This window comes from Pleurodeles waltl, chromosome 2_1 (genome assembly GCF_031143425.1).
Source record: "Pleurodeles waltl isolate 20211129_DDA chromosome 2_1, aPleWal1.hap1.20221129, whole genome shotgun sequence".
Classification (NCBI taxonomy): Eukaryota; Metazoa; Chordata; class Amphibia; order Caudata; family Salamandridae; genus Pleurodeles; species Pleurodeles waltl.
Genome location: NC_090438.1, coordinates 772444702 through 772467739, shown reverse-complemented (window position 1 = coordinate 772467739; position 23038 = coordinate 772444702). Strand labels below are relative to the sequence as shown.

Below are 23038 nucleotides of genomic sequence, written 5' to 3'. Positions count from 1 at the left end.
TACTTTCAATTCAACCAGAACCTTGATCCCCAAACGCTGCTGTACTAAAAAATTCCCTAACACGTGTTGTACAAGACAGGAAGCTTTAAAAAACAGGGAGAAACAACTCACTTCTGCCATTTTCTATGTTGCAGAGCCAAGTTGCAACCACAAAGTCTGATTGGATTTCTTTAGTGCCATTAAGTGAAATACAAGTCTTAACAGACCTGTGATGTTCCAAAGCTTTTGTGCAAGGGGTTGAGGCATTCCTACTGCTACAACAGGCCAACTAAGAGAAATACTAGTAAATTGTCATATTTTCATTTTTTAATTTTATATTTTAATGTTTAACTATTATCAAATCTTGTCCCCAAAATGAATATACCATAAACAGTGGTACACATTTTCATATTATCTATGGAGTCTCCGCTCCCATTTTGACAACATTCCTTAATCCTCTCCTCCCTACTGATAAAACAGAGACTTTCCTTGAGTATATTACTTTGACGTGGGTGGAGGGTGGGATGAGTGAGTTTCTCTTGAAACCGATTACGCTACAGGAAGTTCTTCAGGCCATAGACAGCTTTCTAGGCGGAAAAGGTGCCTAGGTCAGATGGCTTGACCATAGAATTTGATAAGGAGTTTATTGACCTGTTGGCCCTCGGCTCCTGGACCTCTATCACTCGGCCCTTGAGTCTGGGAGTCTCCCTTTCACAATCAGAGATGCTCTCATTTCCCTCATCCTAAAGCCAGGAAAAGATCCCTGGGTGTCTGGTCCATATAGACCGATCTCTCTTTTAAACCTTGACAATAAGATCCTAGCCAGATTCCTGGGTAATCTGTTCCATCCATTAATGCCTTATTTAGTTCGACCAGGTCAGTCCGGCTTTATCCCTGGCAGAGCCACCTTCAACAATTTCTGAACGCTGCTTTCCATGATACATAGATTTAAGCCTGAGATTTAGTTGAGCACAGTGTTCCTTGACACTGAGAAAGCCTTTGATTCTTTTTAAGGGCCCTTTCTGTTCGTGGTCCCCTGCCAGATGGGTCTTGGACACTAATTCTTAGGCATGATGAAACTACTGTATACAGACCTGTTGGAAATGGCCCTTTTTGCAGGGTCATCTCCAGTCTTTTTGCCTCTTTCCTCCTATTTGTTTCTGACCTGCTGCTGTTGGCTTTTGAACTCTGAGCACTTTACCACTGCTAACCAGTGCTAAGGTGCATATGCTCTCTGTGTAAAATTGTATGTAATTGGTTTATCCATGATTGGCATATTTGATTTACTAGTAAGTCCCAAGTAAAGTGCACTAGAGGTGCCAGGGCCTGTAAATCAAATGCTACTAGTGGGCCTGCAGCACTGGTTGTGCCACCCACATAAGTAGCTCTGTAATCATTTCTCAGACCTGCCATTGCCGTGTCTGTGTGGGCATTTTTAACTGTAAATTCGACTTGGCAAGTGTACCCACTTGCCAGACCTAAACCTTCGATTTTCTTACATGTAAGACACCCCTAAGGTAGGCCCTAGGTAGCCCCAAGGGCAGGGTGCAGTGTATGGTTAAGGTAGGACATATAGTAATGTGTTTTATATGTCCTGACAGTGAAATATTGCTAAATTCGTTTTTCACTGTTGCAAGGCCTGTCCCTCTCATAGGTTAACATGGGGGCTACCTTTAAATCTGATTAATGTGTAGATTCCCTTTGGGAGCGGATGGACATGTGGAGTTTGGGGTCTCTGAGCTCACAATTTAAAAATACATCTTTTAGTAAAGTTGATTTTTAAGATTGTGCGTTTGAAAATGCCACTTTTAGAAAGTGAGCATTTTCTTGCTTATACCATTTCTGTGACTCTGCCTGTTTGTGGATTCCCTGTCTGGGTCAGTTTAACAGTTGGGCTGGTTGCACCTCACACTAGACAGTGACACAAAGGGAGCTGGGGTGTAGTCTGCATTTCCTGATGAGCCATCTGTGCTAGGAGGGAGGGGAGGAGTGGTCACTTACACCTGAAAGGGCTGTTCCTGCCCTCACACAATGCCGTCTCTGACCCCCTGGTGAGTGTCTGGGGCCTGGCCTGGGAAAGGCAGGATTTCACATTCAAAAGAGACTTTACTTTGAAGTAGGCCTACTTCAAAGGAGAAATTGGGTATAAGAAGGGCACCCAAAACCACAGACTTTAGAGCACTTCTGGAAACAAGAGGAACCTCTGCCTGGAGAAGAGCTGACTAGCAAAGGAAGAAGAGCTGCCCTGCCTGTGCTTTGTGGAGCTATCCTGCAGTTGCTGCTTCTGCCAGAGTAAGAGGGCAAAGACTGTACTTTGTGTGCCTTCCATATTGTGAAGAAATCTCTAAGGGCTTGATTTAGAGCTTCCCTCCTGGTGTTTGAAGTCTCAGGGACAGCAAAGACTTCTCTCTGCCAGCACCTGGAGTCTCTGGAGAGACTCCTGCTCTGACAAGTGGTGCCCTAGCCAGTCCCTGGGCCCGTGAATGGACAGCTGGTGGAAATCCAAGGAAATCAACTTCTGACGACTTCGGACCGACGCCGCTGCTGAATCCGGTGACGCCGCCTGCACCCGACGCCGTGACCTTTGCTGGAACACGACGATCTTTGCAGGCCCGACGCCGCTGAAGTCCGCGACTCCATGGAAGTCTTTGCACCACGTCGTGACCGACGCTGCTCGAAGTGCACGGATTCAACGTTTCGCACAGACGCCGTGTAAGGAAATGCCTCCTTGGCATGGTTGCCCCCTGACTTTTTGCCTTTGCTGATGCTATGTTTACAATTGAAAGTGTGCTGAGGCCTGCTAACCAGGCCCCAGCACCAGTGTTCTTTCCCTAACCTGTACTTTTGTATCCACAATTGGCAGACCCTGGCATCCAGATAAGTCCCTTGTAACTGGTACTTCTAGTACCAAGGGCCCTGATGCCAAGGAAGGTCTCTAAGGGCTGCAGCATGTCTTATGCCACCCTGGAGACCTCTCACTCAGCACAGACACACTGCTTGCCTGCTTGTGTGTGCTAGTGAGGACAAAACGAGTAAGTCGACATGGCACTCCCCTCAGGGTGCCATGCCAGCCTCTCACTGCCTATGCAGTATAGGTAAGACACCCCTCTAGCAGGCCTTACAGCCCTAAGGCAGGGTGCACTATACCATAGGTGAGGGTACCAGTGCATGAGCATGGTACCCCTACAGTGTCTAAACAAAACCTTAGACATTGTAAGTGCAGGGTAGCCATAAGAGTATATGGTCTGGGAGTCTGTCAAACACGAACTCCACAGCACCATAATGGCTACACTGAAAACTGGGAAGTTTGGTATCAAACTTCTCAGCACAATAAATGCACACTGATGCCAGTGTACATTTTATTGTAAAATACACCACAGAGGGCACCTTAGAGGTGCCCCCTGAAACTTAACCGACTGTCTGTGTAGGCTGACTAGTTCCAGCAGCCTGCCACACCAGAGACATGTTGCTGGCCCCATGGGGAGAGTGCCTTTGTCACTCTGAGGCCAGTAACAAAGCCTGCACTGGGTGGAGATGCTAACACCTCCCCCAGGCAGGAGCTGTGACACCTGGCGGTGAGCCTCAAAGGCTCACCCCTTTGTCACAGCCCAGCAGGGCACTCCAGCTTAGTGGAGTTGCCCGCCCCCTCCGGCCACGGCCCCCACTTTTGGCGGCAAGGCTGGAGGGAACAAAGAAAGCAACAAGGAGGAGTCACTGGCCAGTCAGGACAGCCCCTAAGGTGTCCTGAGCTGAGGTGACTCTGACTTTTAGAAATCCTCCATCTTGCAGATGGAGGATTCCCCCAATAGGGTTAGGATTGTGACCCCCTCCCCTTGGGAGGAGGCACAAAGAGGGTGTACCCACCCTCAGGGCTAGTAGCCATTGGCTACTAACCCCCCAGACCTAAACACGCCCTTAAATTTAGTATTTAAGGGCTACCCTGAACCCTAGAAAATTAGATTCCTGCAACTACAAGAAGAAGGACTGCCTAGCTGAAAACCCCTGCAGAGGAAGACCAGAAGACGACAACTGCCTTGGCTCCAGAAACTCACCGGCCTGTCTCCTGCCTTCCAAAGATCCTGCTCCAGCGACGCCTTCCGAAGGGACCAGCGACCTCGACATCCTCTGAGGACTGCCCCTGCTTCGAAAAGACAAGAAACTCCCGAGGACAGCGGACCTGCTCCAAGAAAAGCTGCAACTTTGTTTCCAGCAGCTTTAAAGACCCCTGCAAGCTCCCCGCAAGAAGCGTGAGACTTGCAACACTGCACCCGGCGACCCCGACTCGGCTGGTGGCGATCCAACACCTCAGGAGGGACCCCAGGACTACTCTAAGACTGTGAGTACAAAAACCTGTCCCCCCTGAGCCCCCACAGCGCCGCCTGCAGAGGGAATCCCGAGGCTTCCCCTGACCGCGACTCTTTGAATCCTAAGTCCCGACACCTGGGAGAAACCCTGCACCCGCAGCCCCCAGGACCTGAAGGACCGGACTTTCACTGGAGGAGTGACCCCCAGGAGTCCCTCTCCCTTGACCAAGTGGAGGTTTCCCCGAGGAACCCCCCCCTTGCCTGCCTGCAGCGCTGAAGAGATCCCGAGATCTCCCATTGACTTCCATTACAAACCCGACGCTTGTTTCTACACTGCACCCGGCCGCCCCCGCGCTGCTGAGGGTGAAATTTCTGTGTGGACTTGTGTCCCCCCCGGTGCCCTACAAAACCCCCCCTGGTCTGCCCTCCGAAGACGCGGGTACTTACCTGCAAGCAGACCGGAACCGGGGCACCCCCTTCTCTCCATTCTAGCCTATGTGTTTTGGGCACCACTTTGAACTCTGCACCTGACCGGCCCTGAGCTGCTGGTGTGGTGACTTTGGGGTTGCTCTGAACCCCCCACGGTGGGCTACCTTGGACCAAGAACTGAACCCTGTAAGTGTCTTACTTACCTGGTAAAACTAACCAAAACTTACCTCCCCTAGGAACTGTGAAAATTGCACTAAGTGTCCACTTTTAAAACAGCTATTTGTCAATAACTTGAAAAGTATACATGCAATTTTTATGATTTAAAGTTCCTAAAGTACTTACCTGCAATACCTTTCGAATGAGATATTACATGTAGAATTTGAACCTGTGGTTCTTAAAATAAACGAAGAAAATATATTTTTCTATACAAAAACCTATTGGCTGGATTTGTCTCTGAGTGTGTGTACCTCATTTATTGTCTATGTGTATGTACAACAAATGCTTAACACTACTCCTTGGATAAGCCTACTGCTCGACCACACTACCACAAAATAGAGCATTAGTATTATCTCTTTTTGCCACTATCTTACCTCTAAGGGGAACCCTTGGACTCTGTGCATACTATTCCTTACTTTGAAATAGTGCATACAGAGCCAACTTCCTACATTGGTGGATCAGCGGTGGGGTACAAGACTTTGCATTTGCTGGACTACTCAGCCAATACCTGATCACACGACAAATTCCAAAATTGTCATTAGAAATTCATTTTGCAATTTGAAAATTTTCTAAATTCTTAAAAGTCCTGCTAGGGCCTTGTGTGTTAAGTCCCTGTTTAGCATTGTCTTTTTAGAGTTTAAAAGTTTGTTAAAAGTTTGAATTAGATTCTAGAAACAGTTTTAGATTCTTAAAAAAGTATTCCAACTCTTAGCAGAATAATGTCTGATACAGAGATGCAGGTGGTGGAACTCGACACCACACCTTACCTCCATCTTAAGATGAGGGAGCTAAGGTCTCTCTGTAATATAAAGAAAATAACCATTGGCTCCAGACCTACCAAAATTCAGCTCCAGGAGCTGTTGGCAGAGTTTGAAAAAGCCAACCCCTCTGATGATGACATCACAGAGGAAGAAATTAGTGACTTGGAGGCCAATGTCCCTCCTCCAGTCCTAAATAGGGAGAACAGGACCCCTCAAGTCCTGTCTCCAACTGTGTTAGTCAGAAATGGTGAGTCCCTCACAGGAGGGTCCCACATTTCTGAAATCACTGAGGATGCTCTCAGTGAAGATGACCTCCTGTTAGCCAGGATGGCCAGAAGATTGGCTTTAGAGAGACAGCTCCTAGCCATAGAAAGGGAAAGACAAGAGATGGGCCTAGGACCCATCAATGGTGGCAGCAATATAAATAGGGTCAGAGATTCTACTGACATGTTAAAAATCCCCAAAGGGATTGTGACCAAATATGAAGATGGTGATGACATCACCAAATGGTTCACAGCTTTTGAGAGGGCTTGTGTAACCAGAAAAGTGAACAGATCTCACTGGGGTGCTCTCCTTTGGGAAATGTTCACAGGAAAGTGTAGGGATAGACTCCTCACACTCTCTGGAAAAGATGCAGAATCTTATGACCTCATGAAGGGTACCCTGATTGAGGGCTTTGGATTCTCCACTGAGGAGTACAGGATTAGGTTCAGGGGGGCTCAAAAATCCTCGAGCCAGACCTGGGTTGACTTTGTTGACTACTCAGTGAAAACACTAGATGGTTGGATTCAAGGCAGTGGTGTAAGTAATTATGATGGGCTGTACAATTTATTTGTGAAAGAACACCTATTGAGTAATTGTTTCAATGATAAACTGCATCAGCATCTGGTAGACCTAGGACCAATTTCTCCCCAAGAATTGGGAAAGAAGGCGGACCATTGGGTCAAGACAAGGGTGTCCAAGACTTCAACAGGGGGTGACCAAAAGAAAGGGGTCACAGAGACTCCCCAGGGGAAGGGTGATGAGACAACCAAAACTAAAAATAGTAAAGAGTCTTCTACAGGCCCCCAAAAACCTGCACAGGAGGGTGGGCCCAGAGCCTCTTCACAAAACAATGGGTACAAGGGTAAAAACTTTGATCCCAAAAAGGCCTGGTGTCATAGCTGTAAACAGCATGGACACCAAACTGGAGACAAGGCCTGTCCCAAGAAAGGTTCCACTCCAAACTCCCATCCAGGTAACACTGGTATGGCTAGTCTCCAAGTGGGATCAACAGTGTGCCCAGAGCAAATCAGGGTCCACACTGAAGCTACTCTAGTTTCTGAGGGTGGGGTGGATTTAGCCACACTAGCTGTCTGGCCGCCTAACATGCAAAAATACAGACAGCAACTCTTAATTAATGGGACTAGAATAGAGGGCCTGAGGGATACAGGTGCCAGTGTCACCATGATGACAGAGAAACTGGTTTCCCCTGGCCAATACCTGACTGGAAAAACTTACACAGTCACCAACGCTGACAATCAGAGAAAAGTACATCCCATGGCAATGGTTACTTTAGAATGGGGAGGGGTCAATGGCCTGAAACAGGTGGTGGTCTCCTCAAATATCCCAGTGGACTGTCTGCTTGGAAATGACCTGGAGTCCTCAGCATGGGCTGAGGTAGAACTAAAAACCCATGCAGCAATGCTGGGTATCCCTGAACTGGTGTGTGTGAAAACAAGAGCACAATGCAAGGCACAGGGTGAACAAGTAGAGCTGGAGTCTGGAAGAATGGCCCAGCCTACCAAGAGAACAGGAAAGTCAGTTGGGAAACCAACTACAACACAGCAAAAGAAAGGGAACCTCTCTTCTCAGGAAGAAGTTCTGCCCTCTGAGGGAACTGAGCCTTTGGAGCTTGAACCTTATCAGGTTGAGCTCTTAGGCCCAGGGGGACCCTCAAGGGAGGAGCTGTGTAAGGGACAAGAAACCTGTCCCTCTCTTGAAGGCCTTAGGCAGCAAGCTGCTGAAGAGTCCAAAGGCAAGAAAAATGGAACACATAGGGTCTATTGGGAAGATGGGCTCCTGTACACTGAGGCCAGAGACCCCAAACCTGGTGCCACTAGGAGAGTGGTAGTGCCTCAGCTGTTCAGGAAGTTCATCCTAACATTGGCCCATGACATTCCCCTTGCTGGACATTTGGGACAAACCAAGACGTGGGAGAGGTTAGTCAACCACTTCTACTGGCCCAATATGTCCAACATGGTTAAGGAGTTTTGCCTCTCCTGCCCCACCTGTCAAGCCAGTGGTAAGACAGGTGGGCATCCAAAGGCCCCCCTCATTCCACTTCCAGTGGTGGGGGTTCCCTTTGAAAGAGTGGGTGTGGACATAGTTGGTCCACTAGAACCTCCCACAGCCTCAGGAAACATGTATATCCTGGTAGTAGTGGATCATGCTACCAGGTATCCTGAAGCTATTCCTCTTAGGTGGACTACTGCCCCTGCAGTAGCCAAGGCCCTCATTGGTATCTTTACCAGAGTGGGTTTCCCTAAGGAGGTGGTGTCTGACAGAGGTACCAACTTCATGTCAGCATACCTAAAGCACATGTGGAATGAGTGTGGAGTGACTTATAAATTCACTACACCATACCATCCACAAACTAATGGCTTGGTTGAGAGATTCAACAAGACATTAAAAGGCATGATCATGGGGCTCCCAGAAAAACTCAAAAGGAGATGGGATGTCCTCTTGCCATGTCTGCTTTTCGCTTACAGAGAGGTGCCACAGAAGGGAGTAGGATTCTCACCCTTTGAACTTCTGTTTGGTCATCCTGTAAGGGGACCACTTGCCCTTGTTAAAGAAGGCTGGGAGAGACCTCTCCATGAGCCTAAACAGGACATAGTGGACTATGTACTTGGCCTTCGCTCTAGAATGGCAGAGTACATGGAAAAGGCAACCAAAAACCTTGAGGCCAGCCAACAGCTCCAGAAGTTTTGGTATGACCAAAAGGCTGCACTGGTTGAGTTCCAACCAGGGCAGAAAGTCTGGGTTCTGGAGCCTGTGGCTCCCAGGGCACTCCAGGACAAATGGAGTGGCCCTTACCCAGTACTAGAAAGGAAGAGTCAGGTCACCTACCTGGTGGACCTGGGCACAAGCAGGAGCCCCAAGAGGGTGATCCATGTGAACCGCCTTAAGCTCTTCCATGACAGGGCTGATGTGAATCTGTTGATGGTAACAGATGAGGATCAGGAGGCAGAGAGTGAACCTCTCCCTGATCTTCTGTCATCAGACCCAAAAGATGGCACAGTAGATGGAGTGATCTACTCAGACACCCTCTCTGGCCAACAGCAAGCTGATTGTAGGAGAGTCCTACAACAGTTTCCTGAACTCTTCTCCTTAACCCCTGGTCAGACACACCTGTGTACCCATGATGTGGACACAGGAGACAGCATGCCTGTCAAAAACAAAATCTTTAGACAGTCTGACCATGTTAAGGAAAGCATCAAGGTGGAAGTCCACAAGATGCTGGAATTGGGAGTAATTGAGCGCTCTGACAGCCCCTGGGCTAGCCCAGTGGTCTTAGTCCCCAAACCTCACACCAAAGATGGAAAGAAGGAGATGAGGTTTTGTGTGGACTATAGAGGGCTCAATTCTGTCACCAAGACAGATGCTCATCCAATTCCAAGAGCTGATGAGCTCATAGACAAATTAGGTGCTGCCAAATTCTTAAGTACCTTTGACTTGACAGCAGGGTACTGGCAAATAAAAATGGCACCTGGAGCAAAAGAGAAAACAGCATTCTCCACACCTGATGGGCATTATCAGTTTACTGTTATGCCCTTTGGTTTAAAGAATGCCCCTGCCACCTTCCAAAGGTTGGTGCATCAAGTCCTTGCTGGCTTGGAGTCCTTTAGCACAGCTTATCTTGATGATATTGCTGTCTTTAGCTCCACCTGGCAGGATCACCTGGTCTACCTGAAGAAGGTTTTGAAGGCTCTGCAATCTGCAGGCCTCTCTATCAAGGCATCCAAATGCCAGATAGGGCAGGGAACTGTGGTTTACTTGGGCCACCTTGTAGGTGGAGGCCAAGTTCAGCCACTCCAACCCAAGATCCAGACTATTCTGGACTGGGTAGCTCCAAAAACCCAGACTCAAGTCAGGGCATTCCTTGGCTTGACTGGGTATTACAGGAGGTTTGTGAAGGGATATGGATCCATTGTGACAGCCCTCACTGAACTCACCTCCAAGAAAATGCCCAAGAAAGTGAACTGGACTGTAGAATGCCAACAGGCCTTTGACACCCTGAAACAAGCAATGTGCTCAGCACCAGTTCTAAAAGCTCCAGATTATTCTAAGCAGTTCATTGTGCAGACTGATGCCTCTGAACATGGGATAGGGGCAGTTTTGTCCCAAACAAATGATGATGGCCTTGACCAGCCTGTTGCTTTCATTAGCAGGAGGTTACTCCCCAGGGAGCAGCGTTGGAGTGCCATTGAGAGGGAGGCCTTTGCTGTGGTTTGGTCCCTGAAGAAGCTGAGACCATACCTCTTTGGGACTCACTTCCTAGTTCAAACTGACCACAGACCTCTCAAATGGCTGATGCAAATGAAAGGTGAAAATCCTAAACTGTTGAGGTGGTCCATCTCCCTACAGGGAATGGACTTTATAGTGGAACACAGACCTGGGACTGCCCATGCCAATGCAGATGGCCTTTCCAGGTTCTTCCACTTAGAAAATGAAGACTCTCTTGGGAAAGGTTAGTCTCATCCTCTTTCGTTTGGGGGGGGGTTGTGTAAGGAAATGCCTCCTTGGCATGGTTGCCCCCTGACTTTTTGCCTTTGCTGATGCTATGTTTACAATTGAAAGTGTGCTGAGGCCTGCTAACCAGGCCCCAGCACCAGTGTTCTTTCCCTAACCTGTACTTTTGTATCCACAATTGGCAGACCCTGGCATCCAGATAAGTCCCTTGTAACTGGTACTTCTAGTACCAAGGGCCCTGATGCCAAGGAAGGTCTCTAAGGGCTGCAGCATGTCTTATGCCACCCTGGAGACCTCTCACTCAGCACAGACACACTGCTTGCCTGCTTGTGTGTGCTAGTGAGGACAAAACGAGTAAGTCGACATGGCACTCCCCTCAGGGTGCCATGCCAGCCTCTCACTGCCTATGCAGTATAGGTAAGACACCCCTCTAGCAGGCCTTACAGCCCTAAGGCAGGGTGCACTATACCATAGGTGAGGGTACCAGTGCATGAGCATGGTACCCCTACAGTGTCTAAACAAAACCTTAGACATTGTAAGTGCAGGGTAGCCATAAGAGTATATGGTCTGGGAGTCTGTCAAACACGAACTCCACAGCACCATAATGGCTACACTGAAAACTGGGAAGTTTGGTATCATACTTCTCAGCACAATAAATGCACACTGATGCCAGTGTACATTTTATTGTAAAATACACCACAGAGGGCACCTTAGAGGTGCCCCCTGAAACTTAACCGACTGTCTGTGTAGGCTGACTAGTTCCAGCAGCCTGCCACACCAGAGACATGTTGCTGGCCCCATGGGGAGAGTGCCTTTGTCACTCTGAGGCCAGTAACAAAGCCTGCACTGGGTGGAGATGCTAACACCTCCCCCAGGCAGGAGCTGTGACACCTGGCGGTGAGCCTCAAAGGCTCACCCCTTTGTCACAGCCCAGCAGGGCACTCCAGCTTAGTGGAGTTGCCCGCCCCCTCCGGCCACGGCCCCCACTTTTGGCGGCAAGGCTGGAGGGAACAAAGAAAGCAACAAGGAGGAGTCACTGGCCAGTCAGGACAGCCCCTAAGGTGTCCTGAGCTGAGGTGACTCTGACTTTTAGAAATCCTCCATCTTGCAGATGGAGGATTCCCCCAATAGGGTTAGGATTGTGACCCCCTCCCCTTGGGAGGAGGCACAAAGAGGGTGTACCCACCCTCAGGGCTAGTAGCCATTGGCTACTAACCCCCCAGACCTAAACACGCCCTTAAATTTAGTATTTAAGGGCTACCCTGAACCCTAGAAAATTAGATTCCTGCAACTACAAGAAGAAGGACTGCCTAGCTGAAAACCCCTGCAGAGGAAGACCAGAAGACGACAACTGCCTTGGCTCCAGAAACTCACCGGCCTGTCTCCTGCCTTCCAAAGATCCTGCTCCAGCGACGCCTTCCGAAGGGACCAGCGACCTCGACATCCTCTGAGGACTGCCCCTGCTTCGAAAAGACAAGAAACTCCCGAGGACAGCGGACCTGCTCCAAGAAAAGCTGCAACTTTGTTTCCAGCAGCTTTAAAGACCCCTGCAAGCTCCCCGCAAGAAGCGTGAGACTTGCAACACTGCACCCGGCGACCCCGACTCGGCTGGTGGCGATCCAACACCTCAGGAGGGACCCCAGGACTACTCTAAGACTGTGAGTACAAAAACCTGTCCCCCCTGACCCCCCACAGCGCCGCCTGCAGAGGGAATCCCGAGGCTTCCCCTAACAGCGACTCTTTGAATCCTAAGTCCCGACACCTGGGAGAAACCCTGCACCCGCAGCCCCCAGGACCTGAAGGACCGGACTTTCACTGGAGGAGTGACCCCCAGGAGTCCCTCTCCCTTGACCAAGTGGAGGTTTCCCCGAGGAACCCCCCCTTGCCTGCCTGCAGCGCTGAAGAGATCCCGAGATCTCCCATTGACTTCCATTACAAACCCGACGCTTGTTTCTACACTGCACCCGGCCGCCCCCGCGCTGCTGAGGGTGAAATTTCTGTGTGGACTTGTGTCCCCCCCGGTGCCCTACAAAACCCCCCCTGGTCTGCCCTCCGAAGACGCGGGTACTTACCTGCAAGCAGACCGGAACCGGGGCACCCCCTTCTCTCCATTCTAGCCTATGTGTTTTGGGCACCACTTTGAACTCTGCACCTGACCGGCCCTGAGCTGCTGGTGTGGTGACTTTGGGGTTGCTCTGAACCCCCCACGGTGGGCTACCTTGGACCAAGAACTGAACCCTGTAAGTGTCTTACTTACCTGATAAAACTAACCAAAACTTACCTCCCCTAGGAACTGTGAAAATTGCACTGTGTCCACTTTTAAAACAGCTATTTGTCAATAACTTGAAAAGTATACATGCAATTTTTATGATTTAAAGTTCCTAAAGTACTTACCTGCAATACCTTTCGAATGAGATATTACATGTAGAATTTGAACCTGTGGTTCTTAAAATAAACGAAGAAAATATATTTTTCTATACAAAAACCTATTGGCTGGATTTGTCTCTGAGTGTGTGTACCTCATTTATTGTCTATGTGTATGTACAACAAATGCTTAACACTACTCCTTGGATAAGCCTACTGCTCGACCACACTACCACAAAATAGAGCATTAGTATTATCTCTTTTTGCCACTATCTTACCTCTAAGGGGAACCCTTGGACTCTGTGCATACTATTCCTTACTTTGAAATAGTGCATACAGAGCCAACTTCCTACACGCCGCGATCCCCGTCTTCGCGCATCGACTTGTTTTCACTCTTCACCAAAGGTACTGTACTTGGGGGTCTATGCGACTCCGTGTCCGGCGCCGCTGGTGTCGGCTTGTTGCGAACAACTCCGTCATGATGCCGTGTTAACACCTCATCGAAGCATTTTGTGTTTCTAAGCGTTATTTTTGAGTTTAATCTTTAAAAATTCATAACTTGACTTGTGTATGTCGGATTGTTGTTGTTCTGGTCTTGTTTTGTTTCGATAAATATTCCCTATTTTTCTAAACTGGTGTTGTCATTTTGTAGTGTTTTTATTAAGTTACTGTGTGTGTGTTGGTACAAATACTTGACACCTGTCACTCTGAAGTTAAGCCTACTGCTCTGCCAAGCTACCAAGAGGGTAAGCAGGGGTTAGCTGATGGTGATTCTTTTTTACCCTGACTAGAGTGAGGGTCCTTGCTTGAACAGGGGGTAACCTGACTGTCAACCAAAGACCCCTATTTCTAACAAGACCCAACTACATGAATTCTGGTCAGTGGCCACCTTACTATACCCTTCAAGATAAACAGGGGCACATAATAGGGATATGCCCCCGTCACCATTATAATTTGCCTTGGCCATAGAGCCACATACCTCTGTAGTCCTGAAAAACATCTTCATGGAAGCCTTCACTTCTCAGCATGGCAATATCTCATCTCCCACTATGCTGCTTTTCATTCGAGATCTCCTGTAAAAGTCAACCCCATCATCCGAGACAGCATCCAGTTCGGTGATTTCACTGACCTGAGTATTAACTAGATCAAGTCCCACATATTTCCAATTACAGACACTACTGCCACAGTTCCTCTGAACTTCCCACTAACGTGGAAACTTGATACAGTCTGCCATCTTGGTTTACAGATGATGCAGTCGGCAGGATATATCCTATATAATAACTATGATCCGGTGCTGAACGGCCTCCTGACCCGGATTGAAAAAATGGCTTGCCATCTCCCTCACCTTTGCAGGACGGATAGTGTTAATTAACATGCTTATGCTCCTCAAGCTTCTCTATTTGTTTGTAAACGTTCATATCTCAACGGGGAGGAAACGGTTCGCCCAGCTGCCTGCGATGCTAGTGCAACACATTTGGGGTAAAAGGAGTTTGAAGGGGAGCTGGGAGAGATTCTCACATGCCTAAGAACAAGGAGGGTTTGTGGTCCCGGACCCAGAATGTAAGGTTCTTGCAGCCCAAGCCCACTATGCTTTCTATTGGCTCTGTCCAGGACCTCTGGTCCCTCATCTTTCCATTGAGTGTGTCAGCTGGACAAAGGTCGTATTGATACTATACTTGCCTTTTGGCAGGCTCGCTTGGCTAGTTCTGTTGAATCAGTTTGCCTCACACTGTGGGCAATGTGGACGTTGACGCACGGTGCAGGACTCCCTCTGCTTTACTCCCCAAAATTCCTGTCTTGGACAACCTGTCACTGCCTCCCATGTCTGTTAGAATAGTTGGATACATGCTGTACCAGCTGGGGATTACTGTTGTAGGTAAACTATTTTGAGAGGGACTGTTCCTTTCCCTGGAGCAATTCCAGTCCCTATGGGAGTTAAATACACGTAACATTTTCTCCTACTTTTGCATCTGTCACGCTGCCGCAGCCCAGTGGCCTTATTGTCCCAGTGAGCCGCAGGAGTTTCTGCCCGTTACACAGATGTACACTTCTGCCAGTGCCTTGAGCTGGGTACCCTGAATGTACAGAATGACAGAGTCTTCTCCCCGTATCGGACACAGTTCACTGTACCCAACTGGGAGCAGACTCTGGGAACCCTATTTGGTTATGTCTAATTCCACTACTGTGGACAAATATGACACTTTTTTTCCCTAACCACAGAGACAGACTCCTTTTTTAAATTTCAGTTACTGAATCTATTATCCTTCATTTTGCTTGCATCGCTTTGATGTATCCAGGCCCTCTACATGTGCCCAATGTGCTACAGATCCCGCAGACTTCCTGCGCTTGGCATGGAGCTGTCCCTTGATCCAGCCGTTCTGGAAGAACATGGTTGACACTGTTGCTGACATAACAAACCCACAATCTCCTGTGCCTTGCTTCTTGTACTTCTTGGTTGCATTATAGATATACCCCACACCAAGAGACGGCTAGTGGTCTTACTGTTAATGTTAGCCAAGCGCAGGGTGGGCGGTGGATGAAGGGCCCACTCCCCAAACCCAACCGTGACGTTTGGTTGAGGCATGTAACTTTTTCTAATAAACAATTTGAAACATATGCCTGCATGTGGCCTCTACGGCTGAGGCCCAGGGACGTTCGTTGGCCAGATCAGGAATATAAGCTTTAACTAGCAGCTTTCGAGGTGACCTCTACCGCACTTTAATTGGGTGTTCCACCCTCTGGGGACACCAGCTGACTCCTGTCTAGCCCAAGCCCCGCTGGCAGCTCTGATGCTCTCCCCTTGAGTTGGACTTTTTTTGGTAATGCTGAGATGCTACTTTCTCTCCACAAGTGAATATGTATTCCTATGTTTCCTAATGTCATATGCTTGATTGTGGTTTATCACTTTTAGTCAGCTTAGGCTGTATTACTCTTCACATTGTGTTGATTAAATTGTCGATGCCTATGTTGAAAACTCAATAAAAAATAAATAAAAAAAATCTCCTTTTCAAGAACATTATATAGCAGACGTCAAATGTGGAATCAATATAGAATAATAACCACGTTTTGGTTCCACTTACATGGTAATAAATCACTTCAAATATTTCTCTCCTCTCCCACAAGCATTCAGTGTTCCTGTAATAGTTTCAAAGTGCGTAGAGTTCTCTGACAAGACAAGGATGGAGTTTCGCCCTTAATCAGCAGTAGTTGGCTGCTATAAAAAAAAATCCAAAATTGGTTAAATTCAGCCCCCCCCCCTTTTTTCCTGCTGTGTGGCTAGCCCTTCTAGATTTGCTATAATTTCGTCTCCCAGATGAATCTGTCATAAGACTTTTTCCAGTTTCTCTTTAGAAGGTGGAACCAAGAGAGCTTGAGACAAATGTAATAATGATAGTAGTACAATCATCTTCATTATACTGAATCTACTGAGCCATAGGCTAAATGGGGCCAAGCCTATGACTCTGTAGAAGCCTTGCTCCTGCGCCCTGACGGGAAGATTGAAACTGCACCAGCTCTGGAGAGAAGAGGAGCTGCCTGTTCCTTAATGGAAGGTCCTACTGTGAATTTCCTTCTGGAGAATGATTCAGGAAAATCAGCGTGACATGGACCCCCAAGAGAATATTGCCTGCTAGTCACAGCCAAACCAATATCTATGAAGCGATTACCTTCAAAAGACATTCCAGTACTGCGAGTGAGTGGGGCCTGCATCACTCTGCCCTGCCTTGTACTACTCCTCATTGTGGAACCTCTGTTACTTCAGTCTCAGCCCCAATGTTTTCTTTTTTGACGTGGGGTTTGCACAGTTGGAACATTGAATTTGAGATAATTTAGTGACTGTAGGTGAGCTGAGCTGTGACCTCCCTCAATTGGACTCCTGATAAACAGTTAACTAGACATAGTAGAATATTGAGTGTTGTCACTCCTTGGGACCATATTCTTTCCTCATGAATGGGGTACTCATCTGAGACTACTCAAGCTCTAGTAACCCCTCATGTTTCTCCAGGGTATACTGTCTAAGGGGTTCTCACCTGAGAATGTTTGAACTTCTGAAATGTTCTCTGCTTACTTGTAGGTCCATTCCCTTATTGAATTTGTTGCTGGGGTTCTGACCTAAGACTACCTGAACAGCAGAAACTCTTTGTGCTGCCTTTGTTGATCCTTGACTTGCGCATCAATAATGATGTAGATGAAAGGTTCTGACTAAGACACCTCCACATGCAGCTTGCTCTTTTCCCCCTAAGGGTGGGTTACTTGAAATGCTCAAGTAACCTGCCATATCCAGCCAGTCACATCTAAAATGGCTGCACTCACATGCCCTAATCAAACATCCATTATGATCTGACTTCCAGTGCATCCTTTAACTCACACAGGGCAGGTTACTCTGGAGCGGAAGAGAAGTTAGAATTTCCAAATTCTGACCTCCATTTAAATCTGAGACCACAGCTCTTGAATGTGCTTGTGTCGTTGCAATGACATAATTATCTGTGGAAGCAGCTTTGATCTGGATCAGCAGATTTCCAAAAACCTCTGCTGCTTACCAGTTACCATACAGTGCCTCAAAGACCTTCTCATCATAGGTATTTCCTTTTACATGAACTGAAAAATAAATAGTGGAGAAAGAGCTCCTAAGAAGGACACACATCAACAAGAGTCATGGCAATTGAGATTGCAAAGAACTTTGTTCTAGATAAATACTTTACACTTTTTACATCATTATGTTGTATATCTATGAAATCAAAAACTTGCAGCAGTCTGCCTTTAGTCAGAACTTTGTATTCCAACAAGGCTCCAATCAGAGTTTGACAAAGAGTGAGATTTTGATGTGCTGTAAGTACTGTGAGCTTCTTTGCATTCCAACGGCTGACAGACTGGAAATCACATTCTAATGGTCAAGAGAGAAGAGACTAACATATTCTTTCTAAGCGCATTTCTCTTGTTTGTAGTCTGCACTGTTGACTCCTGGCATACTTAACTGACGTTAGTCAATCTGAAATAGAAATAGAAACAGAAATATATGTCAAAATGTAATACTATTGCTGGTGTAAAGATAATCTTTCTTTTGTTCTGTTACTCTTATCTTGGACCTATTTGTTTAGGCATGGCCGACTTTAGGGAGGTCTTTGCCAAAGCAAAGCATATAGCTGTCATCACCGGGGCTGGCGTCAGTGCTGAGAGCGGAGTACCCACCTTCAGAGGAGCTGGAGGCTACTGGAGAAAATGGCAAGCCCAGGTAAGTGCATTGATGTCACTGCTACCACTTTAGTTATAGTTCCGTTGTGTTTTCTTGTCATGCGTTAAGCTAATATTCCTCTTCCAGCCGTGGCCAATCATTCGATATGTGGCACCAAATAGATAAGAATGACTGTAAACTAATCAGATGTCAGATTGGCTTGTCCAACGTTTTGGGAAAGGGAGGTAACTGCTTTTCTGCTAATGTAGGAAATTGGTGAACTAAAAGGCTGCTATTTAATCGAATTATATTTTCAAAACCAAGTTTCCATCGGTCTTTTCCCCTCCCTGCAAACTGGGCTGTACCCACCGTAACTGACACATTCCGGACACTGCTTAAATTGTCTTTGTAAAGACGTGTTCCAAAGTAGTCGTGGCTGGCTAGCAGTGTACCCACACTGTAACAGCAAGCACCAGCATGGAGTTTTCATTCAAAGGCAAGTTTAAAGCCAAGTTGTTTTGGATCTGTTTATACAATTTATAAACAGGTTCTTACAAATTGCGCTACCTGCTGTTCGTTCAGCAGCAAGCCCTAGCCTCTATTATAGCTGCTGATGTTACCTCATTGTCATGCTCAAAGTAGTGAGGAACAGGAGATGTTTTCATTTGGTCACTAAAAGATTGAGTGAAATGTTTCAGCAAGCATGTTCATACGAAGTGGGGGGCACAAATCCAGTTTATCACGTAGCTGGTTCCTATGTGAGCAGTGACGGGTGCAAATACAGGTGCATGCAGAAGCTCACAACTACCCAAAACACCCTAGCATTTACAAGTAGGGCTTAACTGCCCTAACACCAGATCATCAAACACATTACAATATGGTGAAGGCCTAAGCTTCTTCAGTGAGGCATTTTGCAGCCAGTCTGGTTTTTATTCAAGTGTTCAGTCTGAACAAGTTTTTAGTAAAAGGACAAACTAAAATATGCAATGGTGAAAGTCAAGTAGAACAAAGAAGAATCTGAAAAAAAAAAAAACAGATTTAACATAATGATACCAGAGTGCAGAAGTGTAACTTCTGTGATTCTATGATGAATTTCCCTACAGATCCCTACTCCTCCACAGAACTCTCATCTTTCCTTATATTTATTACACAAAGTTTTAACAAAATACGAATGGCACTTGTAAGGGATACCGGAGTTCCTTCTACTATCTGTCCTCAAAGAAGCACTAAAACTCTCTCGACCTCTGCCCCACCCTGGCTTAGGCATGCTCTTTCCCAGTCTAAAGGCAGGAAATATGTCGGTTTATTTGAACCAGCAGCTGGATAATAAACTCTGCCCTCCTGTGTACTATCTGTCCACCACCTCCATAGACACACTTACACTTTGAATGACTATAAATGACTATCCTGGGTGCAGAAAAAGCCACATGAAGACCATACAAAGGTCCAGGCCAGAGATCAGGAGGTGGCTGGGTATTACTTGCTGCACCAAAGTCATTGCCTCCATAAGTGCCAGAACCTTGCTGACCTTCCTAACTCTTCCGAGCAAATACCAGCCACACTGCATGAATCCTTGAATGTTAAATTCATAGAAATGTTAATTTTTGAAACCTTGTGTCCAGCCCCCCCGCTGTTGTGCCAGAAAGAGTTCTGTTCTAGAGTACTCACTTATGAAATGTGTTTGAATCATTGTATTTAGAAGCTTCCAAATAGAAGGTTATTCTAGCCCTTAACTTATTTACTGGGAAGAATCTGGATTTAGCTCCTAGTCCACTTATTTCTGTATTTTTTAACCGTTATCTCATATAGTAGTACGTGTTATCTTCAATGAGCAGTATTGATCACTGGCTCTAAATTGTTCAGGCAAAGTGTCCAGTTTTAGTTTTTACTTAGGCTAGAAAAGGGACCTTTCACCTAGCAGTGTATCATCACAGTGTCCTTCACTCTGGTGAATTCCATAGTCAAAATTATTTTTAAACCATGGTGATCCATGGGTAAACCACGGAAACCACTGTTAATCCATGAGTTTAACTACAACTTGTTTGTGGCTTTAAGAACCCTAATCTTAAGGAGAGGCACTTGTACCGTGTATGGTCATACCCTATCTTGTGTCAGCCATTTCTTCTACCATGTTCCAGGTATGAGCAATACTGAGAAAGTGATATACAACTTGAAAATATTTAAAGAACTCTCACCTGAACCATAACCAACCCTCCCCCACCCCACCCTTTTGTGAAGCATCTGTTGGACACCTCCTGGTAGTGAGAACAATCATTGGCGTACTTGCCACCTGGTTACTCACCCAACCCAGCCTTTGAGTTATAATGAATGGTAAAATTAGGATGGACAGTAAAATTGACAAGTTTAGCACCAAGCGCCCAGTAGAATATGCTACAACATTAGGCAACCTATGGGACATCCTAACTTGTCTCCTGAGGGAGTCTCTACCGGGTTTTTATGAAATTTGTTTGGCAGGTGTATATTACATATTGAGGGGACCAGCTGGTTCTCCCCACTCACTTGAATTAAGACATCTGTTTATTCAGTAGCCAGCTCGTCTGGGTTGTTTAATGTCCCGGGTGTTGGGAGGTTGCAAGGGCTTGTTGCTGAGTTGGGAGAAGCTTCATGACTGCAGAAGAAAAGGTTAAGACAATCTAAATGATTCTAGGGACCCTTTTCACTAAGCATCCGCTGGTAAGTCCCTGATGTATGGTGTGAATGACGTCTTTCTCAGTTTCCTCCATCCCTCAGAAGCCAGGTCTCGGTGTCATTCAGCTGTTCTTTACGGGTTTAAGGTCATCTTACCCCCTGCCATTTCTCTGGCTTCTCCTCGTCCCAGTACCACTCTGCTTCTGGCATTTTTGAGAAAAATCAGTTAGATTGTAAGAGAGCGTTCAGTTTCAACAGGTACAGTAGGATGTATTAAAGGTTCCTTGTCTGGAGTTCGCAATTGACTTCATCAAAGGATTTGCTCTACTGTTGCACCTTCTTGGTGTAGTCTGGTAATATAATTTGATTCATAGGCTATAGCCTCCAGATATCTCACCGCTTTCATGATCTCATTCCTCGCTCTATAGTTCAGGATACTCTGCATCACTGGGCAGAGAAAGGGCTTTGGGGGCTGTGGGGGTGGTTCCTGTGAGAGAGCAGGGTGTGCCGTTCTAAAATGAAACATTCAGGGAGTTTCTTTTCTAGGATGGTTCCATAGATTCATCACTCCGAAAAATCTTGGGCCCTTTACTTCTTCTGGAAAGCCCAGTAGGCACTGATTACTCCATCTGCCTGGTCCTCTTCGTAGTAAGGTGTGGGACTGTAGTTTGCAGTATGTTTAGTCTTCTAGTTTAGATATTATGCCTTTGGCTTCTGTGACCCTGTCCTCATCGTGCAGAGCCGGCGCTGTGTTTAGCAATGACTTGCAAAGCTTGCGATTTAAAAGCACCTGCTGAAAAGTTCCTTGTGCATCCAGCCTTCAGGAAACAATTAAAATGTCAAGATACCTCCTGTGATTCATGTTCTTGCTAGGGAGCGAGATGGGAGCTTTGTCAAGTGGCAGCTTTGACTCGCCATAAAGTAGTGTTGTGGGTTAATATGCCTGCTGCAAAGAACAGAACTATATACTATGTGGATAGCTGAGTGGATTAGTAAAGCCCGACTATACACACATTAAAACAAATGAATGTAGGAGTACTACGGAGAGATGAGGGGCACATTTGCCGGGTGGTAGTGAGTGAATCCAAGGAGGTGGTCATGGGGTGGGGTGCGCCAACAAAGGCTGTCGCACAGGGCCCCACCAGTGCTAAAGCAGACCCTGACTACATGCCTGAGATCTTGTTACAGTATGTCTACATCCAGACATTCTTTGCCTTTTTCTGTTTTAAGCACCGAACACAGTGATTGCAACACTTGCAGGATAGAGTCTGTGGATGTATAAGACCCCAGATGTAGTTGATGATGACGTGATTAGGGTGCACAGAGCAATGGCAGATGCCAACTGCAGGGGCCATGTTGGGCAGTTTTCCCTGGTTAGGGATATATCTAGCTTTGTCTTTCACCATGTTGCTGATTAATCCCATCAGTCTGTATCATAAAATGTATTACAAGAAGTTCCCCATATAAAGGAGTGATCATAGGTAGTACTTAGAGCAGGTAGGCCAGGGGATTCCAGGTCTGGCAATAATATACTTTGGTCTTGTTGCATCCGAATGAGCCTGTTTTCTGTCCAGCACCAGAACTTTTCCCTTGACCTTGACTACCCAAGCAACTATGATTGAGCAGGGTGAGAGACCCAGGTCAGTCTTCCCAGGGTCTCAGTCAAACATTTCACACCTTTTGTCCCTCCCAAAGTGAATAGCTTGTCACAATGATGGCTCATAGTACCGTGGCCCAGGTTCTGCTCCTGCAGTTTCCGTCACAGGTACGCCTGTGTTTGCAGCCCAAGCGGACCCTTTTCATTCCAGTATCTTGCCTCGTTGCCAGCCCATTTTTCCTCCTCAGTTAGCTGTCGATACTCACATTAAAGGTGTTAAAGCACAAGCAGCCAAAATGCCTTCATTTGTTGGTGTGTCCCTGTGGGCTAATATATGTAGGAGGGCTGCAGTTCTGTGGCCATGAGCTGATTCGACTCCAACCCACTCCTCCCTCACAGCTGATATCCTCCTGAATCTGAGGGGTGGAAGCCAAGCAGTGAAAGCACCAAAGCCATTGCCATTGGCAATCACCCCCAAAGGTTTGAGGCTATGTTTGCTATGGCTAGCGTTTATGGGACACCATCTCACGGCCTGGTAACTCATGGAATCCACCTTGCTTTTCTTCCAAATCAGGGAAGAGCACATTCATTCTTGTCCTGCAAGACCCTGGCCTACCCTCCACCACTGCCGAGCCCTAACTCAGGACTACAGTTGTTCATTGACACCCCCATTCTCACCACTGTACCCACATTAATGTTCTCTGAATTCAGAATGTGGTCTTCCTTGTTTTTGTGAAAGGATCAGTGTGATATATTTGTGTCCTGCAACTAAATTCCCAGTGTTGCTGCTTCAGGCTCTGCACCTCCACGCTCATCCGCAGGCTGTTACCTTTTT

The 23038-nt window shown here is 46.9% G+C and overlaps 1 protein-coding gene across 2 annotated transcripts in view; it reads left to right on the top strand.

The window, feature by feature from the left end:
- Positions 1–23038, top strand: part of SIRT5 (sirtuin 5) — a 126103-nt gene that overhangs the window by 45457 nt on the left and 57608 nt on the right. For both annotated transcript variants that reach the window (XM_069218120.1, XM_069218110.1), the window contains exon 3: positions 17884–18017. In XM_069218120.1, the coding sequence (XP_069074221.1) occupies positions 17884–18017 (134 nt within the window). The remainder of the gene's footprint in view (positions 1–17883; positions 18018–23038) is intronic.